A 25,608-nucleotide genomic window follows, 5' to 3' on the forward strand; every position below is an offset into this window, starting at 1 on the left:
GCCAGAGGCAGGCTGGAGGAGGAATGCAGGCAGGTGAAGAGATGCAGACAGGAGGAGGAATGGAGACAGGAGGAAGGAGGGAAGCAGGCAGAAACAGGGACAGAAACAGAAGCAGGGATGGAGGGAAGCAGAGAGAGGCAGGAGCAGGGATGGAGACCAGAGAAGAGAAGCAGGCAGGAGCCGGGATGGAAAAGGAGCAGGGATGGAGGGAGACGAAGGAAGGCAGAAGGAGGGAAGCAGGCAGGAGCAGGGATGGAAACCAGGAGCAGGGATGAAGCCAGGAGCAGGGATGGGAAGCAGGAAGAAGGTGGGAAGCAGGCAGAAGCCGGGACGGACCAGGATCAGGGATGGAAGGAGGGATGGAGGGAGGCGGGCTCGGGGGCGGGCAGCCGGCAGGATGCTGTCACTCCGGGGGCGGGCCGGCCCGGTATGACTCAGCCTCCGGGAGCTGCCCCGGCCGTGTACCGAGCGCTGGCCGGGCTGTGAGTCCCGCTGGGTCCCGGTGAGTCCCGGGGAGGAGGGTCGGGGACGCGCACAAGAAGCGCGGCGGGGAGCGGTAAGGGCGAGGATGCTGCGGGACAAGGGACACGCGTGGGGCGGGGGATTGGGGCACCCCCTTCCACGGGAGGGACACGGAACACCCGCAGGTACCTCAGCAGCAGCGGCTCCCCGTTTTCCCAGTGGCTTTTTGGTGGATTTTTATCCGCGGCTGATGCGGGATGAGGGAGGGAGATGCGCTGCGGCGAAGGGGTGCGGATTGTTGCGGGGAAAATGAACCCTCAAAACATTCAGGAAGGGTTATGGAAGGAGAGGGGAAATCTTGTTTTTATGATAAAGACAGGAAAACACCGCAGCGCTGCTCGCCAGCTGACGCCTTGGTGGGTTTGGCACGCTGGGAACATCCCGTGATGCAAACCAGCCTGGGTTTGGAGCTGGACCGTGGCTTGGGAATGGCGCTGGAGAAGCTGCCATGCATCCCTCTGGCCTGGAATTAACCTCCCATCCCCGTGTCCTGCTCTCAGGGATGCTCTGCGGGTGATACAGCAAAGATCGCTTCCTTCTGGGGTTTCCCTCTGGGTTGCAGATGAAGGGAAGGGATTTCCGTAGCACGGGGTGTCTGTGGGCTTGTGCAAGATTCTGGTTTATGGATTGGTCTGTGAGAAAAAGAGGAAAAAAAATCAGCGCAGCTTTATTTAGGAGGAATTCTCTGCTTTCTGTGCACGGAGGCTGCAGAGATGAGTGCTGCAGTTTGTCCCAGGAGGGATTTATTTTGCCAGAGAAAAGAGCAGCCAGGTGGGTTTGGAATCAGATGGTCTTTAGGATCCCTTCCAACCCAAACCTTTCAAGGATTCTGTTATCTGACCTGTGCTGGTGATGTATCTTTGCTAGAAGGGAATAAGTGTGGGGAGGAGCGACTCATGTTGGTTTTTTTTCTTAAGGAAAAAATAATAATAATTCAAGCTCTGGTAATGCAGTGAGAGCTGCAATGAAGTCACCAGACCACGAGTTTGGTGCTGCCAAAGCTCACCTGGTGACACAGCAGGCCGAGCTGGATGGGGAGCTGGAGCTGAGCCTTTATGGGTTTGCTTTGTTGTGGTTTGGAGTCACAAGCCCTGGCAAAGAGAACAAAGGACAAAGATCAGGCGAGGGGCTGGTGCTGAGCAGGACACATGACTGGGGCTGTGCTGAGCACCCCTGGCCCTGGAGGGTGGGGGTGTTGTAGAAGGGAGGGTGGGACAGCTTTTGTCTCCCTCTGAGCCTTGGAGAAGGTGTGGATGCCTCTGTCTGTGCCTGGAGGGGTTTGGCCCAGACAGTGCAGGAGCTGGGAGATGCTCCAGGGCTGTGACTTATCTGTGGTCTGACCTGCCTGGGCTGAGTCATGTGAGCTGGGCTTGGAATAGCCTGTTTGGGGGTTGGGTTGTTGGGGTTTTTTTTGCTTAAATAAAGTTAAATAAGACTTATGGGCTTAGATTTTGGGGGAGGAGACCTTTGTGGTGCAAAGGTGAAAGGATTTGGTGTTGTGGGCACTTGGCTGCTGAGAGAGCAATGCACGAATAACAAAATTCTGCTGGGCTGCTGGAATAACAAGATTCAGCCATCAGGTGCTCTGTCCGTGAGAAAACAGGCAGGGAAGTGCCCCTGGCTCAGAGATCTGCTCAGGAGGGATGGAGGCAGCACTGGGCTGGTGTCTCCTCCTTCCCTCCTCCTCCTCCTCCTCCTCTGCGACAGCACAGAGGGATGTGGGTGGATGCTGCAGCACCAGCACAGCCACAGCCCTTGGGCTGCTCTCCTCCCTCGCAGGCTGCAGCTGCTCTGAGCAGCTCCTGTTGGAGAGCCTTTGGCCTCACTGCCTCCTCCTCCTCCTCGCTGCCTGGGACACAGGGGTTCCAGGCTTGCACTCAGCTGGCCAAATTTCCTCTTCCTGAGCAACCTGCTGGCTGAAGCATGAGCGTTCTGCCCAGGGTCAGGTGTGCTGGTGGGTACTTATTTCTTAATCATCCTTCAAAAAATAGCATTGGCAGCTATTTTGGATCCCGAAGTCCCAGGGCTGCAATCCAAGGGGAGGTGGAGCAACCCAAGGGAGATCTTTGCAAGCCCCAAACACCCTCCTGCCTCCTGGGGAGTTCTGTGGGGTGAAGCTGCTGTGTCCTAAGAAGTCCCACAGCCTTGTTTCTGTTTCCAAGCTGATGGGCTGTGGTGGGATGGGACCTGTAAATCAGCCTTAGCCAGGGCTATCCTGAAGCTGCCAGGCACCTCTGGAGATGTGTTGGGGTGCAAAGGGAAGGGACCTGCTGGGATTCCTGGAGAAACTCCTGGAGAAACTCCTCTGACCTGTTTGCTGAGCACGAAGGAGAGCAGATAGTGGGGTGCAGCAGCTGTTAGGCAATTTTGGTTTTGGTGCTGCTGCTCTTTGGTTTAACCAGCCGTGAGGTTTTGAGGGGAGGAGGGGTGTGAGGAGGAGATAGCAGTGCTGGGGGAAGCACAGAGTGTGATAACACTGCCAGGGGAAGCTCTTGCTGCTCGGATCAGCTGCGACAGGGGGGTGGTGGAGGAAACCAGCAGCTTTTTCTCGCTGCAGGGTCTCTGGGGTTGTTGTGGTTGGGCTGCATGTGACCTGCAGCCGGTGGGAATCCATCCTGCCAGCCCCGTGCCTCAGTGTCCTATTTATAGACCTGCTGTACTCAGGATAAAGCCAGGGAGAAGGGGGGGTTAGGGAGGGAGAAATCCCGTGGGATCAAGGATTTCCGCTTCCTTTTCCAGGCAGATCTGGGGATACCTGGTGCCAGCTGAGAGTGTCAGCTCCCCACCACCCAAAACTTCACGGCCAGAGGAGACTTTGTGGTATAGTAGAAAGGTTTGGGTTGGAAAGGATGTTTAAAGGTCGTTTAATTCCAACCTTTCTCCCATGGGCAGGAACATCTTTAACTATACATCAGGTTGCTCAGAACTACATCCAACCTGATCTTGAATGTTTTCTGTGATGGGGCATCCCCCACGTCGTGGGGCAACCTGTTCTAGTGCCTCACCACCCTCACAGGGAAGAATTTCTCCCCAATATCCCATCTATCCCTGCCCTCTGGCAGTGGGAAGCCATTCCCTGTGTCCTGTCCCTCTATCCCTTGTCCCAAGTCCCTCTCCAGCTCTCCTGGAGCCCCTTTAGGCACTGAAAGAGGCTCTGAGGTTTCCCTGTACCCTTCTCTTCTCCAGGCTGGACACCCCCAGCTCTCTCACGATCCATAGGGAGGCTCCATGCCCACAGGAGACTTGGCAAGAGGTTTTTTTTTTGCCTAAAGAGCTCCCAGCTATTTGCTTTGCTGGGTTTGCTGGCCCTGAGCTATGTCCATGGTGCAGATGCAGATCAGCAGAGCTGAAACTCTGCCTGTTGGAGGGGAAACTGCTGGGATCTGTTTTCAGTTCGGTTTCGGGTTGCTGGGAGTGTGTGGTCTGGTAACCCGAGGCTGGGAGATGTCCCGTGTCTGTCCCTCAAAAGCTGGGTGCAGGCAGATGCCTGCCAGGGTGGTTTTCAGCCTGTCAGCAGATTTACAAACATCCTGCTGGAAAGAAAAGTGTATCATGTGACTTCTGGCCTCAAAAACACCTCTTGCCTGCGCCACGGGAAATGCAGAGTTGACTGCAGGAAGTGCAGAGGGTTTGGGGTTTGGTATTTGCATGTGTGTGTGGTTTTTAAAATTTTTTTTAAGATTTTTCATTAATAAGGTGCTTTGGCTCAGGCTGGTTACCTGCAGGCCGTGTTGAAGGGGCACAAGGCAAAAAGCAGAGTTGTCTTAGAAGTGTGTATTTTTCTGGGTGTAACCTCCTTCCTGCTGTGTAAGCAGCGAGTCCCTTGCCTGCAGAAAACCGCTCAGCAAGAAAAATGCATGAACCCCCTGAAAATATGCATGAAACCCCTTCGAAGAGGTGAGATTTAGGAGTAGAAGGACCCGTGTGCTGCCAAAACTCAGCTATTTTTTGGGCTGAAAGCACAAAGAAGGGGGGACAAAATAAATAAATGGTGGGAAGGAGGAGGGGGAAAGGAGAAAAAAAGCCCCTTTATACAGTGAGCTGCAGCCGCCTGGGCTCATTGCTGGCAGAAAGTAGGACACTCCTGCTGGGTTTTCTTCTCTGCAAAGGCTAAACTTGGCTGTGAGTGGGTGGAAGGGCAGGGAGGTGTGTGTGTCTCCCATCGCTGTCCCCTGCTCATCCAGCTCTGCTGCTGTGGGGCTGGGGAGCTGCTGGCAGGAGCTGTGTGTCCGGTTTAAGCCCGGGCTTGCCGAGGTGATTACACCTTCAGCTCGCTGGGATGAGCAGGAATTAAAGCCTGGAGATCTGTGCTGTGGAGGATCTGAGATCTTGGGGTGCTCGTTGGGGTGGATGTGCTGGTGGGAGGGAGCTGGGAGGGTTTGGAGGAGGAGGAGGAGGAGGAGGGTGTCCTGGTGTGTTTGTGGAGATAAAGGAGCTCGTGGCCTCGTGATGTGTCTGAGTCAGGCGTGGGGATGTGGAACAAGTGGCTGCTGGCGCTGGGGGTTAATTTGGAGTTGGGCAATTCCATGTGAATTAGGTTAAAGGAGAGAAGGGAAATAACGGAGCATCTTTGGGCTGGGTGATGCTTGTGCTCCTGCATGGGAGGCTGTGGGCTGTTCTTTCCTGCTCTGGGATTTCCCCTGTGTCTCTGATCCCCAAATTGGGGTTTTGCTCATCCCCTGCAGCTCCCTGGGAAAAGCTCCAGTGGGAGGGGAGTGGGGTGCAGCAGCCCCAGGCAGCTTCAGTGCATGCTGAACCCCCTGTGTATGGCCAGGGGGTCACATGTAGGGCTGTGACCCCAGTCTGGGTCCACAGGCTGGCCAAAATGAGGCTGTAAAGTCCAAAAATGTAATTTGGAGCAATATCTTCAAAGGGAAGAGCAGGGCCAGGGCCTGTCAAGTCCCATGCCTGCAGCTTGCTAGAGAGGTGGGATGTCATTTATTCCTTCTCCTAGTCCTTATTCTCCATTGTTGTGGAAGTAAACACAGGTTTTAATACCCTCCAAATCCCTTGGATCTGCTTCAAAAAGGTATTTTGCTGCTGCTGCTGCTAATCCTGCAGTGGTCAACAAACAAGGTTGCCTTGTCTGATTTCTCCTGAAATCAGCAGGATTTCAGTTACTCTGTTCCTGTGTCTCTCCTGACCTTTGGGGCAATCAGGGATCTGGTGCAGCCTCACATTTTATCCCCCCACGTGTTTCTGACCCAAGCCCACCTTGGGGATGTTTCCAACCATGCTCCCATCTGGCTGCAGGTGGAGTGTCCCGTTCAGTAGCCAAGATGTGGTCATCTGTGTCCCTCCTGTGTGTCCTGGTGGCCTTTGCCAACGCTCGCAGCATTCCTTACTTCCCTCCTCTCTCCGATGACCTGGTCAACCACATAAACAAGCTCAACACCACCTGGAAGGTGAGTACTGGGCTGATTTGGGGTTTTTTTGGATGCGTTGCTAACAGTCCCCTTGTGGGATTCAGTGGCTGAGCTTTGGGAGTGTCACTGTGGTGGTGACATCAATCCAGCCTTGATCCCAGCTAATTTTTCAAGTGACGTGGTGAGGGATTTCCACTGAGGGATTCCTGCAGTGACAGGAACTGTGGAGCTCCTCTTTGGAGCAAACAATGATGAATTTATGGAGTAGGAGCAGTGTAAGAGGAGGGAACTCTGCAGGAGGCTGGAAACAAGCAGCGAGTGTCCAGTTATTGGTGACCAGACCCTCCTTGGCCAGTTTGCTGTGTCCAGAGCCTCGAGCTGGACCTTACTGGTCCTGATGGGCTGATCCTGGGCTGTGTTCTGTGTCTGTAGGCAGCTGGCTCTTGGCTCCTGGGCTTTGAAGAGTCAGACTCAGGCTGGGATTCAGGGAGCTCTGGAGCACTGGGCTGTGGTCCCAGAGATGCTCCTGGCGGCTCTGGAGAGTCATGTCCCATTTCTGTGTGTCTCTTCCCAGGCAGGGCACAACTTCCACAATGCTGACATGAGCTACGTGAAGAAGCTCTGTGGCACCTTCCTGGGTGGGCCCAAGCTCCCCGAGAGGTGAGTGCAGGGAGGAGAAGGTGAAGCTCCACTGAAAGCTTGTGTTGATCCTCCACTAGCATCTGGAGTGGGTGAGGGGCTCTCCTGGCAGGGTTCCCATGGGTGCAGCTCGGTGGAAATTGTTCATGGAATTAAGCACAGAGCACATGTGAGGGGAAAATCCATCCCCATGTCCTGCCAGATACTTGACCAGTTGTGCAATTTGTTATCCTTGAAAACAAGCACAGCAGAGGAGCTGCTGACCTGCTCTGAGGGCATCACAAGTATTTATGCTCCCTCAGTCAGCAAACAACAGCCCTCACCCTCCAGGTCACCTTCAGGGGAGGTTGGAGAGTGCAGTGCACCCAGTCGTGGTCCACTGGTGTTCCTGTGACAGTGTGACAGGATTTCCTCTCCTCACAGGGTGGATTTTGCTGCAGACATGGAGCTGCCTGAGAACTTTGACTCGCGGACACAGTGGCCCAACTGTCCCACCATCAGCGAGATAAGGGACCAGGGCTCCTGTGGCTCTTGCTGGGTAAGAACAGGGGCAGTTTGAGGTCACGTTGGTGAAGTTTGCTGGGCAAAAACCATGCCTTTGAATTTGCTGCTGAGCCCCCTGCCATGGTCAGGGACATCTTCCACTAGACCAGGTTGCTCCAAGCCCTGTCCAGCCTGGCCTTGGACACTTCCAGGGATCCAGGGGCAGACACAGCTTCTCTGGGCGACCTGTACCAGGGCCTCCCCGCCTCCCAGCCAGGAATTCCTTCCCAATATCCCATCTATCCCTGCCCTCTGGCACTGGGAAGCCATTCCCTGTGTCCTGTCCCTCTATCCCTTGTCCCAAATCCCTCTCCAGCTCTCCTGGAGCCACTTTAGGCACTGGAAGGAGCTCTAAGGTCTTTTTGGATCATTCTCTTCTCCTGGTGAACAGCCCCAGCTCTCACAGCCTGGCTCCAGCCCTTGGAGCATCTTTGTTGCCCTTTTTGGAGGGACACTGTGGGATCCTGCAGTGTCTGAGCTCCTGGGTAGCTTCTCCCAGCCAAGCCATGCCCGCTGCACTCATCTCCAGGAGGTTTCCTGGTTTCCCTCCCCTGGCCAGCTCTGATGGGTGTTTTTGGGCTGTCCTCAGGCTTTTGGCGCCGTGGAGGCGATTTCAGACCGGATCTGTGTCCACACCAACGCCAAGGTCAGCGTGGAGGTCTCAGCTGAGGATCTGCTCTCGTGCTGCGGCTTCGAGTGTGGCATGGGGTGAGCTGCTGCTGCTCCTGGGGCACTTGGAAGGTGGTTGGGAGGAGCAGGGACGCCCTGGAGGTGCTGATTGCTTCAGCTCTGTCTTTGTTACCTTCCTAACGAGCAGGAAGCTCCTCCAGAGGTTTGTGCTGTGGGTGAGGGAGTTAGGTGGGAACATAGAGGTGATTCCATGGACTGAAATCCCTCTGGGGACACATCCTGTCCCCAACATCGTGGATGGTGATGGCTGCAAGCACACAGTGATGCTCTCCCACACAGCTGGCAGCTGCCACAGCCAGAGGAAAGATCTTTTCTTAGTCCCAGCTCCTTGGTTTTCAGGCACATGCCTTTGCCTGTGGCTTTCCCAGTTGAGCACAGGGTAAGGAGCTGGATCTCCAAATCCTGTTGCTTTTGGCATCAAAAGCTGATCAGGGACCTGGTAAGGAGGTACTTTGGGATTTGGGTGCTCTTAGCTCCTTGCTTGAGGCCTTAGTGTCTCAAGGCACATCCTGAAGAAGACAGGAATAGCCTAAAAAATGGTTTAATGTGCCCAGAGCTTCCCTTGAGCCATCCCAGGCTGTCTCCATCCCCCTGCCTTCCCCAAAATGGCATGGCTGGGGCTGGAGCTGGTGTCTCTCCCCCCAGGTGCAATGGTGGTTACCCTGCTGGTGCATGGAGGTACTGGACAGAGAGAGGCCTCGTGTCTGGGGGTCTCTACGACTCCCATGTGGGTAAGTCGTGCCAGATACCTTTGGGAAAGCAAAGAGGAGAATCTCTGCTTGGTTAAGGTTCTTCAGGATGCTTCTCTCCTGGCCTGAATGTTTGTGGCTGCTCCCTCCTTCAGCTCGAGCACCTCTGCAGTCCCAGCTGGCTGCTCCTGCCCCCATGGCTCCTTCTGGTCACTCCTTTGGGACAAAGGTCCCTGAGCAGCACCCAGAGGCAGGAGGCCCCTCCTGGAAGAGAGCCAGCAGCCCTTAACAACCTCTCAATGCTCCTTTTTCCATAGCAGGAATTAATCAAGCTGTGAATTTTGTGTTGTTGCTGGTTTTGAACCAGTTCAGTGCACTTTGGATGAGGTCAGGAGTCCTCCTGACAAGTTTCCCCTTCAAAAAATAATTTCCAGACTGGAACCCTCTGCCTCCCCCTGTCATGACCATCAGCTGGTTCCTGTTTCCACCTCTTCCATCACCTTTTGTAGAAGGAGGTGGTGGGAAGCAGGTCTGGAGGGAAACCCATTGCTGATGGAGGGATTGCCCATCCAGCAGGGGAAGATCTACTCCAGCACCCCATTGATTTGTGGGGCTCCTGGGGCAGAAAGACCCTTTCTTGGTGCATCTGCTGCCTTCTCCAGCATGGCTCTTGGGATCTTTGGGGTCAGCCAGCTGATGTCACCTCTGTCCTGGACAGGCTGCCGGCCCTACTCCATCCCACCCTGCGAGCACCACGTCAATGGCTCTCGGCCCCCCTGCACTGGGGAAGGAGGAGGCACCCCGAGGTGCAGCCGGCACTGCGAGCCTGGCTACTCACCCTCGTACAAGGACGACAAGCACTATGGTAAGGGAGCTGCTCCTCGTGGTGCCCGGGTGGGGTTGGCACGGCTGGAACCATCCCTGGTGGTTATTTGCTGTGCTCTGTCCCTGGAGGCTCCAGCCTGGTGGTTCTGGAGCAAACCTGAGAGTGGCAGATGCACAGTTTGTGTTTGCTGAGACTCAGCTGGGAAGGGGGAACTGCTTGAAGTGGTTTGAGTCCTCGTGGTGTAGGTGGCTGGGTTGAGGAGTGTGGTGCTGATCCCCATCTGGTGTCAAAGCCACCTCCAATCTCCTTGGCAGCAGCCAGCCAGCCCTGTACTTTTGGGATAATCCATCTGTTTCATGGAGATACGTCTTAGCCTTGAGTCTTCTGGGTTGTTTTTAAAAGGAGGATGTACAAGGAGAAAATGTCCCTTCCCATTAAAGCTGTCTGGAGTAGGTGTTTGGGTACAGAATAGGACTCAGATTAAATAATTCCCTTTGGAAGAGGGATGGCTGGAGCTCACTTTTCCTGCTTGGCTGTGTCAGTCCCTCTGGAGCAGCTGGGTTTGAATTTCACCTGAATTTAAGTACAAAAGGCCTCTTGCACGGTCTCAGCAGAGCCATCCTGTGTGGCCTGACAATGCCATCCTAATGGTGGGAACGTTTTTCCTTTAAGGCATCACATCCTACGGCGTCCCTCGCAGTGAGAAGGAAATCATGGCTGAGATCTACAAGAATGGCCCAGTGGAAGGAGCCTTCATCGTCTACGAGGATTTCCTGATGTACAAATCTGGTGAGCAGCAGCACTGGGGCTGTGGGGGGTGGCTCTGGTCCCCATTTCATCCATGGGGTTGCTCATTTGTGGCTCTGGTTTGTCCACTTGAGTCTGGGAGGAGATCTCAGGCTCACACTGGAGTATCTGAGGTGACAGGGACAGGGGCAGATGCCATCTCCTGTATCCATTGGGTTATAGCAGGGGGAATGGGGCTGGATTAGGGAAGGAGCCCGAATGGGAACTGCCCCAAATTCCAGTTGGCAACAGCAGCTTGGGTTTTAGGACCTCAAATCTCTTGTTCTGAGCTGCCTTTGAGCACTTGGGTGAAGGTCTCTGGGTGTCCTGTGTGCTGAGCTGGAGCTGAGTATCAGTCATAGAATCATGGAATGGTTTGGGTGGGAAGGTTATGATTAAAATACTATCTCGTTCCACTCCTGCCATGGACAGGGACACCTTCCACTATCCCAGGTTGCTCCAAGCCCTGTCCAGCCTGGCCTTGGACACTTCCAGGGATCCAGGGCAGCCACAGCTTCTCTGGGCAACCTGTGCCAGGACCTCACCACCCTCACAGGGAAGAATTTCCTCCTAACACCCAACCTAAATCTCCCACCTTTCAGTTTAAAACCATTCCCTCCTGTCCTATCACTGTGTCCCCATGCAGAACTCCTTCCTCTAGGCTCTACACCAAATTTTGGGTTCTCATTTAACCAAAAGCCACTCTGAGGGTTGTGATACCAGGTGCCTCCCAGGCTATCAGAGCTCTGTGGTGTGGAGAAGCAGTTCCTGTTAACATTTTTGGGATGTTTTTCCCTTGCAGGGGTCTACCAGCACGTGTCTGGGGAGCAGGTGGGAGGCCATGCCATCCGGATCCTGGGCTGGGGAGTGGAGAATGACACTCCCTACTGGCTGGTGGCCAACTCCTGGAACACCGACTGGGGGGAGAACGGTGAGGAACTGCTGGGAATCTCTGCCCCCTTCCCCTTGGCAGGATGGATCGATGAAGAGGGTGACTTTTTTTTTTTTTTTGCTCTTCCAGGCTTCTTCAAAATCCTGCGAGGAGAGGACCACTGTGGCATCGAGTCCGAGGTTGTGGCTGGCATCCCCAGGACGGAGCAGTACTGGAAGAGGATCTAACCACAAATGATCAAACCACAAATAATCCTGAGTCCCTGATGCTTTTAACTGATAGTGGGTTGGGTGCAGAGACCCCCCCTTCTAAAAGAGACTATAGTTCAGGTTACTTTATTAAAGCTTTTTATCTTTTTTTTTTTCCCCATTTTTGTTGGGTTTTCTTTTTTTTTTTTTTAATTTTTGGGTTTGTTTTTTTTTTTAGTTTTTTAAATTGTACAGTGGAGCTGGAGGTGGAACTGCTCTCTGCCAACCTCCTGCTCCTGCTGGGTCCCAGCAGGACATTGGGGCATTCCCTGCTCAGAGGACTGCTGGAGAGCTCACTGGTCTCTTGGAATTTGGTTAGCCTGGACCCCTTCCAGCCCAGTTTGCTACTGGGAGGGCAGGAAAACAGTAGCTTTGTGCTGGAATTAGGGACTTGGTGGGGCAGCAGAGGTGGATGCTGCTGGAAAGCCATGGCCAGGGGGATTTGTGCACCCCCAGATGGGTTGATCTGACTGTTAGCACCTGAACCAAGCAGGGAGGAATTTCCTGTGAGTGTGTGCCTTGAATTGGCTAAATTCAGACCTATTAATGACAAAATACTGATTAATTTGATGTGGGGGTAGCTCTGGCCAGAGCTGCCTGCACCAAGTCCCTCGTGCATTGCCTGCTCTGCTCCATCCTTCTGGCTTTTCAAACCACTTCTTCCTCAAGTGTTCACTGGCTTTTTTACCTGCTGTAGTCTGGGGTTCTTGATGCTGGGGAAGGGCCTGGCTGGAGCTCCGTGAGCCTTTGATCAAATATCCTGCAAGAATCTGGGAAGGAGCTGGGAAGAGCAAAGCCCTTCTCCTCTGTGGCTGAGCAGCTTGATGTGCGCAGGTTGTGCCTGGGCAAGGGTGCTGCACCCAAATTTGGGGGGCTTTGGGGGCTGCAGGTGCTGAATGCTGAACTGAGGGGTGGTTCCCAAGTCTGCTGCAGGGAGCTCAAGCAGATGCTTGGAGGTGTCTCACTAACTTGCACACAGTTAAAGCTTTCTTTTCCTGAGCCACAGGCGTTAAGGAAGGTAAAAAACCTTATTTTTTTTACTGGGAGGAGGTGTAACAGGTTGTGTACAGGAGGAATCATGTGATTTGCCAACACTAATATCGCAAAGAGCTTTTTTTTTTAATTTTAAAGCACAAAATATATTACTGAGCTGAGGCTACGGGTCTGAAATGTGTGCAGTAGGCTCTCCACGCACTGTAAAATAGCCCCTTACCTCTGCTTGCTCAGACAGCAGTGAGGCAGAGCTGTGCTGTGTTTGGCTGGAACATCTGTGCCAATAAATGATTTCTCCAGTGTCTTGACTCCTGGCCCTTGGCTGCTTCTGCTTGGCTTCCACCACCTCAGATGATTGTCTGGTGTGGGAGCCAGGTGAGACCCTTCTGTCTTCAGAGGATGGGCTGGGGTGGAAGGGACCTTAAAGATCATCTCATTCCACCCCTTGCCATGGACAGGGACACCTTCCACTATCCCAGGTTGCTCCAGGGGCAGCCACAGCTTCTCTGGACAACCTGTTCCAAGGCCTCACCACCCTCACCAGGAACAATTCCTTCCCAAAATCCCATCTCTCCCTGCCCTCTGGCAGTGGGAAGCCATTCCCTGTGTCCTGTCCCTCCATCCCTTGTCCCAAGTCCCTCTCCAGCTCTCCTGGAGCCCCTTTAGGCACTGGCAGGAACTCTGAGCTCTCCCTGGATCCTTCTCCAGATGAACAGCCCCAGCTCTCCCAGCCTGGCTCCAGAGCAGAGGAGCTCCAGCCTTGGAGCATCTCCATGTCCTCCTGATGTTGGACCCCAGATCTGGAGGCAGTTCTGCAGGTGGGATCTCACCTGAGCTGGGCACAGGGGCAGAATCCCCTCCCTTGTGCAGGTGTCAGTGCCAGCCCCGTCCTGTGGCCCTGCTGGTGACAGCCACCCCCTGGGGTGGGGAAGGTGCTTCCACCTGGAGCAGAGAGCAGCCAGGACTTGTCCCCAGCATCCCTGCAGCCCAAGGCTGTCCCACCTTGGTCCTTTCAAGGTTAATTTGTGGACCCTCAGCTGCCACCCTGGTTAAAATTCTTCCTCCGCGTCTGGCACATGGGGCTGTACTCTGATACCCAGAGCTGGAACCAAGGGAGAGCTGGAATTTCATGAGCTGAAGGCTTGTAACTTGTGGAGAATCACTGGTGTAAAGGAAATGACAGCTGGGGGAAAAAAAATATGATTCAACACTTGTTTTTTCCCAAAGAAAACTTTTAATTTCAACAAGACGGGAAGCTGCACAAAGAGCTACCGCGAGTTTCTTGAGAACAACAGCTTAAAACTACACCAGTACCTGTGGAGTAGGGGGTTCCTTCTGAGGAACAGCCTGGCCACAAGGGGCTTGCCCCTTGCAAAGCCCTGCCCAGTAGCTCTGTCCTGGGCCAGGACATGGGCTCTCCTTCCCTTCAGGACAGCAAAGCAGCATTTGAGGGGGTGGGTAGGGACCTTGACAACAACAATCCACCCCAGGAGAACAGGACTTGCCTTTAGACTGTTGGTTCCTCTTGGAAGTCCAGCCTGATGTGTTCCAAGACAGCAGTGGGAGCCTCTTCCAGCTCACACATCAGAGCCAAGTGAGCCAAGGAAACCTGCCCTGGTCACTCCCTTGCTGGCTCCAGCCTTCCCAGCTCATGGCAGGGATCACTCCTGCCCTTCAGAGTGACCAATGCCCCCCTAAAAAAGCATCCCAGAAGGGACAGCAGGGTGCAAACCCTCACTCCCCTGCCCTGCTCTGCCACAGCCACCCCTGGGCTGTGGAAGAGCAAAACGCAGAGCCTGCAGTGGAGTCAGGCCTGGGGTTATGAGCTCAGGGCTGTGCTGGCAGCTCCTTTCTCTTTTAACCCCCTCTCCCCTGCTGCAACAGGGGACAAGGGCCATCTGTCCCAGGGCAGGCACAGCTGCCTTTCAGCTGAGGGCACAGTCGAGTGGACAGAGCACCTCACCTCCCAAAAATGTAACATTAAAAGGGCTCATTTCAGCATCCTTCAGCACAACAAACGTGACTATGGCCTCTGCCTGTTTCCAGGCTGCAAAACGTCAGTCACTGAGGGCCAGAAGGTGGTCAGAGCTTTTTTCCTTGGGTAAGGAAGGACATTCCTCTCCCAGCTGAAGCACAGTCCTCCCAGCACAGAGCAGGCACCAGAGGTGAGGGAGAAGAGGCTGCCTTAGACAGGGAGGCAAATACCTCTGGGTTTTGCTCAGCTCTGAGCTGGAAAGATGCCCCAAATCTCAAGGAAGAAAAGAAACAACTGGAGTTTCTATTTCAAACCATCCTAACGGAAAAAAAATAAACCCCAAAAATATTCAGGTAAACAAGAAAGAAGGGGGAAAAAAAGGGATACTCAACCCCAAACACTAAGACTCCAATCAGCATTTGCAGCCATCGAAGCAGACAGCAAGGGTGGTGAGGATGGAGTCCAGCAGTGCCACACTGTCACCATGGGGCTGCAGCTCCCCAGTGTCCCATCCTTGTCACCATCCCAGTGCTGGGCCACCCCCACAGCAGGGGACGAGGAGCTCTCTGCCCCCGCTGCCCATCTGCCACCACTTGTCCCCCCACCCAGCCACTGCCCTTCACTTCTCTCCTGCCTGGACGTATTCCTCGGTGGCCTTGGAGAGAGTGCTGAGGTACTGCCAGCTCAGGGCTGCCAGCAGCATGGCACAGGACAGGTAGATGGGCGAGTAGTGGTGGCGAGAGGCCATGGGGCTGCCGGGCAAGCTCATGGCGCGGATGGAGGCGATGACCTGCTGAGTCTTGTTGGATGATGGGTCTGTGCTTGGGATCTTCTGGTAGATCTACAGAAGGAGGGAGGAGGAGTTGTGGTTTAGTTTAGGAGGCAAATGGGACTAGGTTGAAGTTTAAGGGACACTTGTAGCCTCAAGAGTCACTGCAGTGTTGGACTGCCATGGAGCAAGGGACACCTGGATGGGTCCAGAGCCATCTCCCTTGGGAAGTGCACTAAGCCAAGCTGCCTCTTGAGGGCACCCCGTGATGGGACATGGACCACACGGCTTTGGAGATGATCCCTCAACCCCCAGTGGTGTAACTGGGACCAGTGGTGTTACTGGGACCAGTGGCTCTCACCCCACAGTCCTCACTCACTGTATCACCCACCCCAAACCAGTGGGAACATTCCTGCCTGGAAACAGCCACATCATCACCTAATTCTGTGGTATTTGGGGTTTTCTTCTCATGGCATTTGAGATACTCATCTGCAGGAGTCTGAGCAACGTGGGCACAAGCAGGGACCCTCTTTGGGCTGCAGTGCTGCAATGTCACTGTCCCTTGCCATGGGATTGGCCAGGTCACAAGGGCAGCTCTAATAACCCATGGTTTGGGGTCTCCCTGCTGCAGAAGTGAAGTCTTTTTATTTAATAGCCCTCACTGGAATTGGGTTTTGGGGAGTGGGGTGGTTTTTTCCCATGACACCACCCACCAGTTGATTCTCCACTGAACTTTTAACCTCCACAGGACCTTGAAGTCAGGGGTTGTAAGGTCCTCCCTGAGCCTCCTTTTCTCCAGGCTGAGGCCCCCCAGCTCCTTCAGCTGCTCCTGGTGCTCCAGTCCCTCAATTGTGAGTGGCCCAGAAGTGACCCCAGGATTGGATCACAGGGACAGGCATTGCCCAGGTCCTACTGGCCACACTATTGCTGTTCCAGGCCAACACCACATCAGGGTCACCACTCCCTGCCACCACTGAACCAAGAGGCGTAAGGATAGGATGAACAGATTCCCATGTATTCCCAACTCCACCCCAAGAACAGGGACAGGAACAGCCAGAAATGACTCAAAGCAAACTGCTGAGCCTACCTCTTCCACATACTGGTACATGATGGCTTTGACAGCTTGTATGTTGGTGGCATCCATCATGAGGGTGACAGCCTGTCCCTTGCGGATCTTCACCACCCCCCGGAAGACCTGCTTGTTGTTGTAGCAGGCAGCCAGCGTGGCAATGGCCATCACCTGAGGAGAGACAGCAAGAGCCTTTACTGCCCTGCAAGGAACTGGACAAGGAATCACCTTGTCCACAGTGACATCCACGGAGTGGTGGAGTCACAATCTCACCAACAGCACAAACAGCAGGAACCAGGAAAGAGGGAAAAAACCATCACGACACAGAACCTCCTTCACTTCCAACTTCCCAGCTAGGCTGCAGGTGATGAAGAACCACTGGGAAGCTTAGCTCACCTGGGGGATAGCGCAGAAGTTGAAGACACTTTGGTTTTTGAGGCGGGACAAGTACGTGAGGACATCAGGGACGTGGTGGAGGGCGTTGGTGATGAGCTCGTTGAGGCACTGCACTGCCACATCAATGTTCTCTGGCTTGGCAAAGTCTGAGAGCTTCTTGGCATATCTGCTCCAAACCTGAACACCAAGATAATGGCTCATGAGCTGGAGGGTGCACTGATGTCATCAGAGAGGCACCAGGCCTGGGAGAGCAACAAGAACCACCAAAAACCTCCACACAACAGCCTTGGAGCATCACTGGGATAAAGAAAAGCAGGAAGGGCAGACCTGACAGTAGCCCTGGTGTACACAAAGAGATTGTAAAGGAGGAGGGTGCAACTCATCTCCACATCTTCCCTAGGCAGGGCAAGGAAAAGATGAGTCACACATCAAGAAATGCCCTGTGAGAGAGCTGAGCCACATGGGGAAAAGGGGAGAAAAATTCCTGGACATCATGTCAGGCACAGGCAGAGCTGATCCTGCTTTTGGGAGCAGACCAGGTACCCTCCTGAGATCTCACCCAGTCTTATCCTCCCTCATTCCTAGAGAAAACCTAGCAGAGAGCAGAAAAAGCTGCCTAAGTAGTTCTTGGCAGTGTGGGGTGACATCACCTTGTCCCCACATCAGTACCCAGAGAGCTGTAGGCAGATGTCAGCCAGCTGTCATCAGAAGAACTGTTATTATCAAGAAGATGTACAGACAACAGTAGCAATTTCATGAGGTTTTTCCTCACCTCCCTGGGCCAGAACTCCCTTCCCTCCAGCTGGTCCTCCAGATAGTCACGGATGATGTTGGTTTTCTGCAGGAAGAGGCCCATGGAGTTTGCCAGATCTGTGTCCTGCCCCACGATGGAATCTTCCAGCTCTGATGCAGAGAAGAGACGGGAAAGGCCAATCCCCACCAGCCCAGCAACGTAGTGACAATACTGCCCAGGAGGTGCCACGGTGGGAAAAGGGGGGAAAAAACAAGATAAAAGGAGCAGTTAGAAAGAGCTGTCTGTTTGCCACAGTGAGTTTTAAAAAAAGCAACTGACAGTTCATTTCATTCAAGTTCTCATGGCACTCCCTGGGATGTCTCAGCTTTCCCATAAAAACAAACAGCTTTGTCATCTCCTTCCACACAGACAAGGTGGACCCTGCCTGGAAGTGTTCAGAAAACCTGTGGATGTGACACTTGGGGACATGGTTCTGGGGTGGCCTTGGCAGTGCTGGGGCAAGGGTTGGACCTGATGATCTTAGAGGGCTTTTCCAAGCTTAATGACTCCATGATCCTACTAATGCTCAATCCATTCCTCCGTCTGGGCTGACTCACCTTATCCCACTCACGCTGAGAATCCACCTTTTTCTCCAAGAACTCTGCCATCCCGACACCCATCTTGTGGCAAATATCTGAAATCACATCCTGGTAGACCTTGGAAAGGTTCCTGAACTCCATGGAGATCTGTAGCACGGTAAAAACAAAAAGAGTGTGTTCAGAAAAAAAAAATTGAAAAAACAGAGATCAACATTGATTAAGAAATCAGAAAAATACTGTTTACCAGGCTCTACTCCTGCCCTGGCTGGAGATCTGGGACAACTCCCCCAACCTGAGCTGTTTCAAGGTCCTTGGAGCACAGGCTCAGTCTGTTCCCAGTCTAAACGGGATGCTCTCTGGCAGGAGATCAGACACAGCAAAATCTCTGGGAAGGCTCTGTGGCCTTGGACTGGTATCATCTGGGAGCTGCAGGACAAAACTGACTGCACTTGGTACACAGAGCTGTTTTCCTCAGTAATTTGAGAGCATTCCATCACACCAGCCACGGCAAAAGACCCATGGGAAGTTTCTGGTGCTCTGTTCTGCCAAGCCCCCTCCAGCTCTGGTTTCACAGGGCACACTTTGCACAACTGAAAAGGCATCAAGCAGTGAGGGAAGTGTGAAATTCTTCTTCTGCATGTCGAGTAAAGTGATCATGGAATCACAGAATGGTTTGGGCTGGGAAGGACCTTGAAATTCTAGTTCCAACCCCCCCGCCATGGGAAGGAACACCTGCACTGTCTCAATTGCTCTCAGACTGAAAAAAAATTTTAAAATGCATCCTCCCTTGTTCAAAACTGTGGAGCATCACATTTTATTTTGCTAAGCTTTATTCTCCATCATTTGGTGACTGCAGCCAGCCCAGGCTTTGTGTGCAATAAGGGCTTGTCTGTAAAATAAAAGTATCCACTCTGCTTTTGCCTCTGTGGCTTCAGTCCCCTACGGGGAGAAGCTCCACCTGCAAATGCACCTCTAGCAAATATTATTAGAAGTTTTTTAATCTGAGGGCAGTGAAGCACTGGCAGAGGATGCCCAGAGAAGCTGTGAATGTCCCCAAAAATATTCAAGGTCAGGTTGGACAGGGCTTGGAGCACCCTGGGATAGTGGAAGGTGTCCCTGACCATGATAGGGAATGGAATGGGATGAGCTTTAAGGTCCCTTCCAACCCAACAACTCCATTATTCTACAATTCTATGATTATTAAAACCATACCTGACTATGGGTTGCCTCAAATAAATAACATACACAGCAAGAGAGAACAACAAAGTGCCACAAACACCTTGTCAAAAGCTCTTCTAAAGCCAAGCCACTGACATAGCATCTCTGTCCCTACACATCCACAGTCCCAACACAGACATCCCCTATAACACATCACCCTCCTGAGAGGGCACAGCCACTGTCATCCTAAGGCTGAGCATCAAAATTCTCAACACACCTCAGTTCTCCAAACAATTACCCCATTCCCACTGCTAGGAAAAGCCAGAAAAGGGTAGAATAAATTAAAAATGGTAAAGACTTGAACAAAACAGAACTTCCTCAGAAAATGAGATGCTCCTCACTAGAACAATTTTTTCTTAAACAGCGTAGAAAAAAACCCCTAAAAAATCAACTCAATTAAAAAAAAGCAACCCAATATTGTTACTAATAACAGTGAGGGTGCTTTTTGTCTTATATCACAGAATTATAGGATGCTTTGGGTCAGAAGAGACCTTACAGACCATCTCATTCCACCCTCTGCCATGGGCAGGGACACCTCCCACTATGGACACAGGCAATGCACAGTGCTGGGTAACAATCCCAAGTCTCTCTCCACAAGACAATGGTCACCTGCTGTTCCAGCAGAGGAAGCAAAAAGCCAGATCAGAGCTGGCACCTTTCCACAGCCAGATCCCCTCTGGCTCACAGAGTTGCACAATGTTTGTGTTTCTCACCCCAGCTGGCATCCAGCCCCACAGGCAGGTGATGGAGCCCTTGGGAAGAGCTGTGGCACTGACCAAGCCCTGCAGGCACCATGTGGAAACAACCAGGAACCCAAAGGTGCCAGGAGGAGGCTGCCTTACCGTTGGGAAGTCTTCCAGCACCTGCCTGTCCTTCTCCTTGCTCTCTGTGTACTTCCAGTCTGGCTCATAGAGATGGGAGTGGAACTCATGCAGCATGGGGACCTTGACATCCAAGGGGATGCTCATGTCATCCTCTACAGTGTCCAGGGCACGGAGAACTAGGTAGAATATACAGACTGCGTGCCTGGGAGGGCAGAAAATACAGTGATACTTACTTGGGATTGCCTGTGAGGCAGGACAAACAGCTGGAATAAAGCACAGAACCTTTGGGTCTTATTGGGAAATGCAGATGTAAAATAGGGAAAGGGATATAAACCAGGTGTTTTTCCCATCAGTTCCCCTTCTCTGCACACCTTGTATCCTGCTGGGGGGAATAAAGGGGTCACACTGTGCAACAGGAACATCAGAACTGGCAGAAAGAGCCAAACTCACCCTGTATTTTATACCTCCAGGCACAGGACACTGGAGGCAGCCCATGGGTTCCAGCATCCCAGCAGGAAGGTGCTGCTCCCACCATCCCTGCCTTCACCACCCCTGCTTCCTTCCCCATTCCCTGCCTTCACCATTCCTGCATCCATATTTCTGCAGCTGAAGCAAAAAAAACCCAACAAACAAGTCCCGATGGCAAGAAATGCTGTTTGCAACTCCAGGATTCACAGAAAATAATCCCTAGATCTCCATAAGCACAGGGATACGTGTCAAGGAGATGAGGCATTCATTAATTGTTGAACAAATGGAAAGCTGCTTGGTCTGCTTAAATGCTAATTACCAGGTGACAGTGCTGCACTCCTGGAATGACAACATGCAAGCAGTGATTAAACATCCAGGGAAAACTGAGTTGCTCTTAGAGCCAACACTCTTAAATTTGGCATTTTTCCTTGATTAGGAGGGTATTTAACACCTCTGTCAAACCACATGAGCAGCTCTCTCGTGCTCCTGTTCCTTTGCATGACTGAGATTTTCCATTCCAGCCAGGCTGCAAACGTTCATCCAACAGGATACAAGTGCCCAAGGCTCCAACCCTCTTCCAGAAGCCACCAAGAAAGGCACAGCAGAACCTGAAATGCCATCCCAGAGGCACCTCTCACAGGGGCATCGTGCCCAGGGAAGAGCCTGGGCAGTAATTCCTGAGTCCAGCACAGTTAAAACACTTATTTAACCCCACTTCTGCATCCAGATCTTACCTGCACCCCTCACTTCCATCATACACTGAATTTAGATCCGTGGCAATTTTGGGAAATCAAAGGCAGAAATTCTTTACTGGGAGAGTGGGGAGGTACTGGCACAGGCTGTCCAGAGAGGTGGTGGATGTCCCATCCCTGGAAACATTCAAGCTCAGGCTGGATGGTGCACAGATGGAAGCACCAGCTTCCAAAGAACAAGTTCAGATATTCCAGAGCTCAAGCTCCAGCCCTGTCCTGGCTGCAGCTCCCTCCTTCCTAGGTAAGGAGATCTCCTTTCTCCTTGCCAGGACATGCAGACTCTGCTGAACCTTCAGGAATGGATCCTGAAGAGTCCTAGGGACAACCAGGACCACAACTGGCAGCAGAGAAAGGCAGGAGCATCCCTCTTCTCCTGTCTTATCACTGGGAGAGGAGCTACGAGCTTAGATCATAACTCATTTCCACCACCAGCAATGATGCTGTTGGCTCAGCCGTGGATGAAACTGCAGTTTTGAGCCTCTCATCTGCCATGAAAACACCCTAACCATGGAGCAATGAGCTGGGCAAGGCTCTGGCCAGCAAAACAGGTGGTTTAAGGGGCCAAAAAAAACAAGGAGGAACCAGACATTTCAGCTCAACTACCAATACTCTGTCTGGCCAGGGAAGCACTGCACCAAGCACTCCTCCCGAAATTCTCCATTTTCCAGCAGTCCTTCTGGGGTGCCTGTCTGTAACCACAGGGGTTCAGCTGAACTCCCTGATGGGGCTAACATCAATGCAAGCACTTTTTTGATCCAGCAAAATGAATTCCTCCCATAAGCCTGCTGTTCTGCCTATTTCTATATCCTCCCTATTTTGTATTTCCCTTGTTTGTCCCTAAATTCTCCAGCAGAGCTTTGAAAATGAGTCTCTCCTGATCCACTACTGAGCCAGCAGTAATCCAACCACCATCCCTGCACAGCTGTGGGCTGCAAAGAGCAGGCAAGAGCATTTTTAGCATGCCAGGCAGGAGTTTCTGTGCCCTGCAGGGTGATCCTGATCCCAGCAGGCTGCACAGCAAGGATTAAAGGACAAAAAAGACAGACAAAGAAAACTGCAGGAAGTTTGAGGCAAGCACAGGGCAGGCACATTGCTAACAGGTTTCGTAGTGTTTTCTTAATTGCTCTTTTAGTTTCTTAATTCCTACATGGAAAAAGCATGGAAAATAAAAAACTTAATTCTTGGCCCCCCTCGTACTTTTCCACGCAATTCCAGCCAAACCGCTGAATTTCTCTGCCTTTCCTGCAAACCAGGCTGCAAACACCATTTCATAAACACTGGACACAGCTATGAGGCACCATCCAAAATGCCAAACCAGGGCTCAGAAACCCCACAGATCACCCAGTGTTTGGGGTGGTGCCTGTAAGTGCTCAGCAGAGCCATCAGATATGTCCAGGACAACTTCCAGGACACCCGAATTTGATCATCAACCCATCTTAGGAATAATTAAGGATTTACAAACTGAAATCAGTAATTATCAAATGAATGTAAAGAATTATATGGAGAATAATTATATAGAATGACGCCCCCCAGGCCAGCTGAGCTTTATATCCTCTGTTACTATTCCCATCTGAAGCTTTTCTGCAAGGGGCAGCAAAATTTGCACAGCAAAAAATGAGTGTGCAACAAACCCCCTGTGACAACTGTGCAGGTTTTGAGGCAGCTGCTTCCAAAAGCACCTCCCAGGCAAAGCCCAGACCCTCAGTCAGCCCCAGGTTTCTCCTCACCTCCTCCCTCCAGCCTTTGTCCAGTGGTTTGGCACTGCCAGGACACATTCCCAGGGTGTCACACACGGCACACGGCCAGGCCCTGTGTTTAACAGTCTGCTGGCCAGGAGGCTCAGCCCAGAAACCCAGTTTGGGGGGGGATGTGGTGCAGAGGGGGGATGTGGTACAGCCAGCTGGGACGTGAAAAACCCCACGTCCCGCTGCACGGGGTGGGGCTGAGCTGAGTGAGTCCTGCCAGCTCCTGATGGGAGAGGGAGCAGCTCCACTGAACTAAAATGGTGTTTGGGGGCACTGCATGCATCACCTCCTGCCAGCTCTGGGCTTGGGGGGCATCACACCCACCACCTCCTGGGGAAACCTGATACTGGGGGGCCACTGCACCCACTGCTCCTAGGGATCTCAGTGTAACTTCCCACCACCTCCCACGGAGGAGAACTACCCTCACCACCTCCTGGGGGTTCCCGGTGTTGGGGGGGACAGCTACACCCACCCCCTCCCGAGGATCCCCAGCGTTGGGGTGACACCCCACCTGCCACCTCCCAGGGATGCCCAGTGCCAGGGGGTCACCGCACCCCCTCCCCGGGGCCCCAGCGTCCCCCAGCTCACCGCAGCTCTCCGTCCAGAGCCTGGATGACGGCGGCGAAGCTGCGGCTGGTCTGGTTGAGGTACCGGTAGCAGGTGCGGAGGCCACATCCCAGCGAGTCCTGCGGGCAGAGCGGGGCGCGGGGCGCGGGTTGGAGGCGGGGGGCGGCGGGCGGCGGGACAGGGGGCACCGCGGGGGCTCCGCACTGCCGCTGCTGCCCACGCCGCCGGCCCGCTGCCCGCGGGGGGTTCCGTGGCGGGGACAGGGTCAGTGTCCGCCGCAGCACGGACACGGCACGGCAGCCAGCCGCCATGGGGGCGCGGCGGCGGTGGGGGGCTGCGGCCGCTCCGCCCCCGGCCCGAAACCCGCCCCTTAACCCGCCCCGTCCCGGCTCCGCGGCCGGAGATGCTGCCATGTACGGACAGCACCGGCGCCGTGCGATGCCCGGAGCCCCGGGGACGCCCGCAGGGTACCGGCACCGAGCAATACACGGGAAGCCTGAAGCCCATGGGATGCTCGGAACCGGTGGGACGCTCGGAGGATACTGGCACCGAGCAATGCAAGGGATGCTCGGAACCGGTGGGATGCCCTGAGCCGGTGGGATGCAGGCGGGTGTTGGCACCGAGCCATACACGGGAATCCTGAAGCATGTGGGATGCTCGGAGCCGGTGGGATGCTCGCAGGGTACCAACACCGAGCAACGCAAGGGATAGTTGGAGTCGGTGGAATGCTCGCAGGATACCGGCACCGAGCAATGTAAGGGATGCTCGGAAGCAGTGGGATGCCCTAAGCCGGTGGGATGCAGCAGGGTACCAGCACCGAGCAGTGAACAGACCCCTGAAGCCGGTGGGATGCTTGGGAAGCACCGGGACTGTGAGATGCCCAGTGTCACTGCGATCCGCGCAGGGTACCGGCACCGAGCAACGCAGGGATGCTTGGAGCCGGTGAGATGCAGCACTGCACAGGATACCCGGACCGGTGGGATGCCCGGAAGGTACGAGCAATACAAGAGGATGCCCGGAGCCGGTGCAACGCCGGGAAGCACCGAGGCCACACACAAGGCGCATAGAGCCGGGCGGTGCTGCTCGCCGGTAGCACCAGGGCCGATCCTATGCACGCTGGACATGGGACTGTCACCCATGGCAACACCATATCCGCGCCCGGACGTGACAGTCCCCCGCACCTCCCCCTCCTCCCGTGCTCCGCTCCCCACCGGGGGCACCGCGCACGACTGACAGCGAAGCGCATCCCGCCGCCCGCGCATCCCCGGCCGCTCACCGTGTCCATCCGCGGCATGACGGCGCGGTAGCCGCCCATCTTGAAGCGCAGCAGGTTGTAGATGTCCTCGGGGTGGCCCAGCCATTTCCGCAGCAGCTCCATGGGGGTCGCGCTCACACCCCGCCGCCGCCGCCGCGCGCTCCCGCCGCCCCCCCCACCCGCCGCTTAACCGGGCGCGGGCGGGGCAGCGCCAGCCCCGCCCCGCAGCCAATCACAGCGCTCGGCGCATCGCTCGGTGGGGCGGGCGCGGCGCCCATTGGTGGAGGTGCACTCGCACCAGGGCAGCGCCAGCCAATAGGGAGGCGGCGCGGCTGGTGTGACGGCCGGCGGCGGGCGCTGATTGGCGGAGGCGCGCGTCGGCACAGGCGGAGCGGGAAGGAGCCGGCGGCCCCGAACCCCTCGTGTGAGCGTGAGGGGAGCGGAGCCGCCGGGGAGGTGCCGGAGGGCTGGGGTGGGAAGAGAGCTTGAAGACCTTCCAGTTCCAACCCCCTGCCACGGGCAGGGACACCTTCCACTATCCCAGGTTGCTCCAAGCCCTGTCCAGCCTGGCCTTGGAACACTTCCAGGGATCATGGGGCAGCCACAGCTTCTCTGGGAATTTCATCCCAGCCCCTCACCACCCTCACCAATATCCCATCTCTCCCTGCCCTCTGGCACTGGGAAGCCATTCCCTGTGTCCTGTCCCTCCATCCCTTGTCCCAAGTCCCTCTCCAGCTCTCCTGGAGCCCCTTTAGGCACTGGCAGGAGCTCTGAGCTCTCCCTGGATCCTTCTCCTCTCCAGGTGAACAGCCCCAGCTCTCCCAGCCTGGCTCCAGAGCAGAGGAGCTCCAGCCCTCAGCATCTCTCTGGTCTCCTCAGGACTCACTTCAATAGCTCCACATCTTTCCTGGGCTGAGAACCCAGCAGTCACCAGCTCCATCCTCATCACTCAAAGTGCAAGATTCAGCTTTTGAGGTTATTTCGTGTGGTCGGTTTTCTTCCAGAAGCTGGACTTTGAGCGTCATTGTAGGTTCCTTCCTACAG

The 25,608-nt window shown here is 54.2% G+C and overlaps 2 protein-coding genes across 6 annotated transcripts; one reads left to right on the plus strand and one right to left on the minus strand.

Moving 5' to 3' along the window:
• The first annotated feature begins 398 nt into the window (after positions 1-398).
• CTSB (cathepsin B) lies at positions 399-12,502 on the plus strand. Of its 4 annotated transcripts, none has more exons than XM_085057120.1 (10): positions 399-556; positions 5,776-5,927; positions 6,463-6,548; positions 6,951-7,065; positions 7,660-7,778; positions 8,406-8,491; positions 9,168-9,314; positions 9,948-10,064; positions 10,864-10,992; positions 11,083-12,502. In XM_085057120.1, the coding sequence occupies exons 2-10, from the start codon at positions 5,802-5,804 to the stop codon at positions 11,178-11,180; spliced, it is 1,023 nt and encodes a 340-aa protein (XP_084913246.1). In that variant the 5' UTR covers positions 399-556; positions 5,776-5,801; the 3' UTR covers positions 11,181-12,502. The 4 variants fall into 4 exon arrangements, with proteins under 4 accessions (XP_084913246.1, XP_084913248.1, XP_084913247.1 ...); XM_085057122.1 differs by having other exon boundaries at positions 411-502; XM_085057121.1 differs by having other exon boundaries at positions 436-543; positions 5,775-5,927.
• A 903-nt stretch (positions 12,503-13,405) lies between these two features.
• Positions 13,406-24,745, minus strand: FDFT1 (farnesyl-diphosphate farnesyltransferase 1). 2 transcript variants are annotated; one of them, XM_085057125.1, is made up of 8 exons: positions 24,586-24,745; positions 23,331-23,428; positions 19,796-19,979; positions 17,754-17,882; positions 17,176-17,367; positions 16,404-16,580; positions 16,026-16,178; positions 13,406-15,010 (listed from the first exon to the last, which is right to left on the minus strand). In XM_085057125.1, the coding sequence occupies exons 1-8, from the start codon at positions 24,685-24,687 to the stop codon at positions 14,789-14,791; spliced, it is 1,257 nt and encodes a 418-aa protein (XP_084913251.1). In that variant the 5' UTR covers positions 24,688-24,745; the 3' UTR covers positions 13,406-14,788. The 2 variants fall into 2 exon arrangements, with proteins under 2 accessions (XP_084913251.1, XP_084913250.1); XM_085057124.1 differs by lacking the exon at positions 24,586-24,745 and having other exon boundaries at positions 23,331-23,635.
• Positions 24,746-25,608: the final 863 nt, after the last annotated feature.

This window comes from Lichenostomus cassidix, chromosome 3, assembly GCF_008360975.1.
Source record: "Lichenostomus cassidix isolate B80296 chromosome 3, HeHo_3.0, whole genome shotgun sequence".
In the NCBI taxonomy this organism is placed as follows: domain Eukaryota; kingdom Metazoa; phylum Chordata; class Aves; order Passeriformes; family Meliphagidae; genus Lichenostomus; species Lichenostomus cassidix.

Bases quoted from the DNA above. Each gene is read 5' to 3' on its own strand.
- CTSB (XM_085057119.1), top strand. From the start codon at position 2,446: ATGAGCGTTCTGCCCAGGGTCAGGTGTGCTG. The intron at 5,928-6,462 runs GTGAGTACTGGG...GTCTCTTCCCAG, and splicing joins AGCTCAACACCACCTGGAAG to GCAGGGCACAACTTCCACAA. The intron at 10,993-11,082 runs GTGAGGAACTGC...TTGCTCTTCCAG, and splicing joins CACCGACTGGGGGGAGAACG to GCTTCTTCAAAATCCTGCGA.
- FDFT1 (XM_085057124.1), bottom strand. From the start codon at position 23,620: ATGGCGGCTGGCTGCCGTGCCGTGTCCGTGCTGCGGCGGACACTGACC. The intron at 17,368-17,753 runs GTGAGTCAGCCC...CCTCCTGGGCAG, and splicing joins CTCAGCGTGAGTGGGATAAG to TATTGTCACTACGTTGCTGG. The intron at 15,011-16,025 runs GTAGGCTCAGCA...CTCCTTCTGTAG, and splicing joins TGTACCAGTATGTGGAAGAG to ATCTACCAGAAGATCCCAAG.